Genomic DNA, 7,145 nt, shown 5'->3' with positions numbered 1-7,145 from the left:
CAAACAGTGGGGCACCATTTAAAATTTTTATTTTTGAGAAAACCATTCATGTTAGGAAAAATGGTATTAAGGTTTTCGACCACATTTTCTCCCACAAACTCACCCTGAAATTCTTGGGAGACCATTCCCTAACACCCTGTATATATTATTATTTAATTTGGTGTATAAATAATTAAAATCCAGCGATAAATACGGGAGTTATGGACTCGTCTTTTTTTTTTAGGGAGACCTGTATATCTAAAATAAATATGTATTAACATAAGTACGTCGACTAGGACATATTTCCGTTTCCAATAACAGTTTTTTGGAGATGTTTGTTATAGTAATTAACGTCATAAGTCCGGGAACTCATAGTTTACAGTACGAGTTTGACGTTTAAGGACGAGGCGACGAAGGAGCCGAGTCTTGAAACTCGAAACGAGTACTGTAAAAAGAGTTCACGGACGAATGTCGTTATGTATTTTATTTCATCCTGCCTCAAATTTCGTTTGAAAGAAACATTGAAATTAATTTCAAAATAATTCAACAAATGCTCCAAATCTAGTCACATTTTTGGAACATTATTAGCAACGGCTGTTTGGCAATTGTTTAATTTGTTGATTTTGTCGAAATAATTTGGTGTGTCAAAATGATTTCCAATGCAAATCCTCCAGGAATTGTAAAAAAATCTGAAGAAGCGTGTGCTAAATTAATTCCAAGTAAGTCTGGTGAACGATACCACAAAGAATTCAGCCATTTTTGCGAGTGGAAAGTTGAAAATAATGTTAAGGAAATAACCGAAGAAGTTATGCTGGCTTATTTTTTAGATTTGGTAAGAATTTAAATGGTCATATTGCTTATTTTATTTGTGAACTAATGTTTTTAGTCTAAGAAAATAGGAGCATCTTCTTTGTGGCCGAAATATTCAATGATTAAATCAACATTAATTGCGAATGAAAATTTTGACATATCTCGCTTTTCTAAATTGTTAGCTTTCCTGAAAAAACAATCAATTGGTCATGAATCCAAACAATCTAAAACATTAACCCGAGAAGAAATGTATAGATTTATGAAAGAAGCTTGTACTGACAAATATCTCCTGACAAAAGTAAGAGCAAATTTCAAATAAAACAAGAAAATAAACGAGTTTTTTTTTGAATTGACAGGTTATTGCTATGATTGGAATAGCTGGTGGTTGTAGAAGAGAAGAATTGTATAACATTTCACTAGACGATATCCAGGAAACTCAAACGCAGTTAGTAATTACAATTCCCTGCACTAAGACAAATCAAAGAAGGACCTTCACTGTAATAGACGAAGTAGACGGAATTAAATGTGTGGAGTTATTCAGAAAATACGTGTCACTGAGGCCAAAACATGTTAACCATAGAATGTTATTTTTGGGATATAGAAATTCAAAGTGTACCGTACAAAGAGTAGGAATACACACAATTGGAGGGATGCCAAAACAAATTGCACTGTTTTTGGGTCTTCAAGATCCTGACAAATATACTGGTCACTCGTTTCGGAGAACTTCTGCAACGCTTTTGGCCAATGCTGGTGCTGATTTAGCAGTACTAAAAAGACACGGAGCTTGGAAGAGTTCGTCTGTGGCTGAAAAATACATAGAAGACTCTTTGGAAAGCAAAAATAAAATTGCCAGGATGATACTGAACGGAGAAACCTTTGTCGAAGTATTGCAACAGCAAAAGAAAGAAGTTAGTAATAAAACCAGTCTTAGTAACACCATTTCTTCTAGCAGTAATTATCCTCCAGTAAATATTGAGGGCAATACAAATTGTACTATTAATCTGAACATTAATATTTAAGTTTCATTGTTAACTTGTATTGTAGATGTATGTAGTTTTGAATAAAACATTTCTTAAACTTGAATAATTGTTATTCCGATTGTTACTTTTGTGTTTCCAATAGCAACACTTAACCGGCGTCCGGCCGTTTTTTGCGTTTTCCCGGATTCAAACTGATGACGTAAAGTATTGAAATTTGACACAGGATGAAATAAAATAAATTAAATATTTATTGCTGGTTGCTGGTTATGACTTTTTATTGTAACTTTTAAAATTAATTCTTCTCTATTTCGTGTTTCCTTATTCTCACAACCATCAAATTTAATTAAATCAGAAGTTGTGAACATAATAATAGGACAGGTCAACTTTGAAAATTGTAGCTTTGATACTTTCCGAGGTATCATAAAAATAACATTAGCCTTGCACATTCTAAGTGCTATAACGTGTAATAACGACTAACGTAATTGTAACTACCATCATTTGTAATTAAAGGTTAAATGCATCAACTTTGTAATCCAACATTAATAAATAATCTAACGTTAGACCTCCTGACAGTGTTGAATAAATAATCTACCTATTGTTTACTAATACACAGTGTTATTAATAACATGGACATTTTCAAAGTTTATAAAAACTAATTAGATATCATTTTCTCTCGTTTTTCAGTTCTTGAACTAACATATCCAACTCATGCGGTGTTCATTATTAATTAAAGATTCTAAATACATACATAGTACATTGAAGATTACGTCAATCAATTAATAATAATAATAATCAATAAAAATCTAGGATCTTCAGGTCATTTGTGAAAATTACGTGCATTCAGTTTTGAGCTAGACATCCGCATGAGGGCGGAAACGGCATGTACGTACAGTTCAAGCACAAAAGTTGAGTACGACACTGACATCACGTTAGAAAGAAAAGTAAAATTAAAAAGTAATTGAATGCAACACAAAAGGCACAATAGTATAATAATCGGTATAATATCGGCCCGATAAAGTAGTATAAAGAACGGTAAGGACAATGTACCGATCGAAGACAATTGTTTGGACGAGGAGCGCAGCGACGACTCCAATTATTGACTGAGATCGGTACATTGTCGTTAATGGTCGTGATGCTTATGACGTTTTTTGGGCGATTGAATATTTATTACAAAGCATTCATATCTAGAATAGACAATGATATATGTTACCCTGCACATCATGTTACCATAATGTCGATTTTTGTATTTAGTTTCTATAGCAATTTACAAACAGTTACCGCCATTGCAGTTTTTTGTGATAATATTAACGCCAGTCGTATTGAAAAAGAAACAGTGGTAGAAGAAACTTGGAATGTGGGGTGCGTTCGGCTATGATTTCGTTTCCTCGAAGTTCAGCTACATTGTTAGCTAAGGTGAGGACCTTCTTAGACCGAAAAGACATGGAGGCTGGAAGGCTTCAAGTACAGCTGATGGCTACATTGAATATTGTGTCGAAAACAAGATTCAATTTGTAAGAAAAATTCTTCGTGGCGTCACAAATAAAGAATTTTCGAAATCTACGACCTCAATGTGTAATCAAGAAAACAAGGAAAATTCATGGTATGAAAATTTTGACAATGCTAATGTCGCGGCAAGTCCGCTAATGCATTGCAGTGGTAAGGAAGGCCGACTATAAGTTTCCCCAACATCTTGTCTTCAACTTCCGTCTAAATAAAAATTATTATAATAATTGGTCAATTTTGAATAAATTTACTTACCGTTCTAGAACACCAAAATTATTTACCGTCGAGTTTATCGTTAGCAACGAGTAAACACAACTTACCGTCTTGGAAACACACGTGATAAACAAGCAAATAGAGTACAATCGCGCAAAAAAAGTTTTGTTAGCGCGGGTGCTACTTGTAGTAGGTAGCTACCGCGTTTTCATTCACTTGTTTTTGCGGCTCTGTGTATGTAAAATGTTTTTCGACTATTTCATTCATAGTAAGGTTTTGTGTTTTTAAAGCGTTTTTGCCGATATTCATGTTCCGATTTATTAGAGCTTCCAGAACCGACTTTATACATAATTCAAAATGTTTAACCATATTTTCGGTTTATTCACTTATTGAACATACTATAGTTTATGGCGTATTTCAATTTCACGCTGTATATTAGCAAAATTTGAAGAATTTACTTTTGTTTTGAATTAGTCAACCCATTAACGACCAGTTTCTTTTATGGGACTTTTTTAGTGAATAAATTTACTCATAGACTAATTTCAATGTCTACTGCGCCACAATAAAATTATTATAAACATTTTGAAATAGAGAAATATTGCTTTGTTTTTGTTCTAATATAATTAATGTGTGGCGGCAGTTTAATAATGAATGAAGACTTCGTTATTACTTAAAACAAGAGACAAACCCTGTGTCTTATGAAAAGTATCCTGAATTGTGTAAGAGGTAATGTAATTTAGATTGTAATACAACTCAAAGCAATAATTATAAACGCGACATTACGAGCGAACCATCCCACCTACCTAATTGCACCTGTTTGAAAATGCGTCTGTTGCGCAGGCGCAGCTTAATTCGCCTTGCGCCCCGACGCCAACCCATTGACCACACACGCCAATACTTTTGTTTACAGTTGAAATAGACTACCAGTTTCCAAAGCATGGTGAGTGTGTGATGACCGCTGTCGGCTCCTTCAGAAAGATCGTTTAAAATATCTCCTTCTAAACATCGTCTGTAGAATGGAAACCTAACCGTTGATTCAGGTTGGTGTTAAGAATAAAAAAAAATCTATTTTCTATCACATAACAGCGTCATTACGCCAGTCGGTTGAAATGTAATTAACCATTTAATAGGAGAATGAGTTCAATTTCTTTTATTTTTTGGTTATGTTTTGGTGTTACGTCAAAGACCGATCGATCACACAATAATTGGACCGGTACATTCACTCGCAGTTTCGCTTTTAACCGGAGTGGTATTTTACACTGTAGTTCTCAAGCTGTTAGATAATAAGTGAAGGATGTCAAGGGTAATAATGTCGGCAGTGCACCTTTCGTAAATCTGGTGGAGTTTAGTTATTTAAGTTTCTTTTTTTAAATGGATAAATGTCGACGAGCGAGGTCATTACACTCTTGCTCTAAGGTCGATGCGGGCGAAATTTCAAGTTCGTTTAAAATAAGAACATATATTTTTTGCGGAGTGGTACAATTCCTGTTGTCTGACCTTGAATCTCATGCATTTTTGCATTTTGTTGTATCATGCAGTGTGCACCATTTAAGTTGAAGGCTGAAGTCTGATATTTTTGTCATTTCCAAATTTTACCATCTTACCTCATGAAATTACGACTGTGCACAAATTCAAATTTCTATTCTTCAAAAACAATGGAAATATCAGATTGTTTTCATGTTAATATTTCTGACTTGTGGTTTCTTCTAAAGTCTCGACTTTCATCAAATCTTATAACTCTTGCGATAATTTAACAAAAGACTCCGATTTGTAACTTCTCGATGTACTCGTAGCAATAGAGCAGTAGAGCACTAATTTTTATTGCAACTAAACGCCTCTGTGATAAATTACGTCTACGTGTTTTTACCATTTACAAATATGTCACTTAATTCATCGTCAACAATCCGACAGAATATTTTCACACATTTCGCTTCACGTTTCTAGAATAGAAACGTCATTTACTATTGTATTATGATCGAGTTTTATAATATATTATATTATATATATTTGGTAATTGTTCACTTTAACTACTTCTGGAATTTCCGCGTCTTTTCTGGCTAGACACCCTCAGGGCGTCTTCCTAGATCGTTTCCCACCATTCAAACCTTGTGCGAAAGCCTTTTTTTTCTCTCTTGTTGTGTTTCAAGGTCGCGTCAAGGTCGCGCCAATGTTTTAGTATAACTAAAGGTTAACGAAAATTTATTTGCACAAGGTTTGAATGGTGGGAAACGATCTAGGAGGACGCCCTGAGGCTGTCTAGCCAGAAAAAACACGAAAATTCCAGAAGTAGTTAAAGTTAACAATTACCAAGCATTTTGTAGCACGCACGGGTTTAGGGCACGATGAGCTTGCGAGAAGTGCCATGCAGGAGTAATTGCTGCAAAATGCTTTATACACTAGTTTTTCTATTTTGCGCCTTTTTAAATGAAAAATCGCAAATTTGGGGAATTTTATGATGGTTGGTGACGCAGATGTTACAGTGGAACATTTGAACGTTCAATTTAAAGTTATTAGTACATACATATATCGTTTATTTAGCGTGATTTGGCATTTGATGACATTGAAAGGAAATGTAAATTGTCTATTACAGCACTCAAATCAGCTATTAACGCACTCTTTTGAGTGCTGTAATAGCTATGTTATAAACGCGAAATAAAAAAATTGAATTATTTTACGTTTAAAATTTCTCTTTATTAATACGTATGTATGTAATGCTAATGAAAATTTTAAAAATACGTTTATTTTTCAAAATATTGTTTTCTGATCCTATGCATGCTTCTGAAAAATCTTAACATCTAAAAGTCGTACGAGTTAATTAAGAAAATTTTATTCGTCTGTGTCTTAATGTGAGACTGTCGTAAAAACATTCGCCTGCTGTAGACTATAATCTTTAGTTTACAAATTAGTTTTTTAGTACATATTATTAAGTATAAAGTCCTATTTTCATGGCCAAAACAATTATTACGAGTCCACTAGTTTTTTGGAGGAGGTACAAAGGTTAGCTTCTCCCTAATAATACAGAGTAATTCACGAATAGTGTTACATTTGATTGACACTATTGTTTCATTTTTCTTAAATCGGGTTACTATGATCACAAAATTTTATTCAAATTGAAAAACAGCGAAGTATTCTATGAGAGAGTAATTTATGTTGAAGGAATAAAGGCGCTAAATCAGACACTATTCGTGAATCACCTTGTATATTTATGAAGCTGTGCAAATCTACTTACTGAATGTGTAATATGTGTTAGATAAATAACTTGTAACTATTATTTTATTATCTGCAGACGTAATACTTTGCGGCTTCCGTAATTAACAAAAGTGTATAAATGCTAGAATGCAGTAGAAAATTATTTTTTGAAAACTTTATAATTTTTCTTAAAAATTCTTTGATGAAACCTTGATGCAGTATTGAATCATCCATTCTCTATTTGCATAGAATAAAATTAATTTCAGAAATGCGTCACCAGGTGTTCACTTCTTTGTTAGTTTTTTTATCCTAGGTAAGTAACGAATGTCCTTGACAGCCGAATCGGCGGTCGATGCAGAATGTGCTCTAGTGAGTACCTATCATCACCGGTCTGACGTGCTGTGACCTTGAATTAGTCACTACTCATACATCTAAGTACGAGTATAATCGATTCACGATGAATGCGGATGA

At 33.8% G+C, this 7,145-nt stretch overlaps 2 protein-coding genes across 2 annotated transcripts in view; both read left to right on the top strand.

The window, feature by feature from the left end:
- Nucleotides 1–320: 320 nt before the first annotated feature.
- LOC138138709 (uncharacterized) lies at nucleotides 321–2,001 on the top strand. Its single transcript, XM_069058710.1, has 3 exons — nucleotides 321–811; nucleotides 866–1,087; nucleotides 1,146–2,001. The coding sequence occupies exons 1-3, from the start codon at nucleotides 629–631 to the stop codon at nucleotides 1,806–1,808; spliced, it is 1,068 nt and encodes a 355-aa protein (XP_068914811.1). The 5' UTR covers nucleotides 321–628; the 3' UTR covers nucleotides 1,809–2,001.
- Nucleotides 2,002–4,364: 2,363 nt separating this feature from the next.
- LOC138138155 (epidermal retinol dehydrogenase 2-like) overlaps nucleotides 4,365–7,145 on the top strand; it is a 28,535-nt gene continuing 25,754 nt past the window's right edge. Inside the window, exon 1 of the mRNA XM_069057923.1 lies at nucleotides 4,365–4,525. The gene's annotated coding sequence lies outside the window, so the exon portion shown is untranslated. The remainder of the gene's footprint in view (nucleotides 4,526–7,145) is intronic.

Source organism: Tenebrio molitor, chromosome 9, assembly GCF_963966145.1.
Source record: "Tenebrio molitor chromosome 9, icTenMoli1.1, whole genome shotgun sequence".
Classification (NCBI taxonomy): domain Eukaryota; kingdom Metazoa; phylum Arthropoda; class Insecta; order Coleoptera; family Tenebrionidae; genus Tenebrio; species Tenebrio molitor.
Note: the sequence above shows the minus strand (reverse complement) of the source record. Positions and strands in the feature narration are given on the sequence as shown.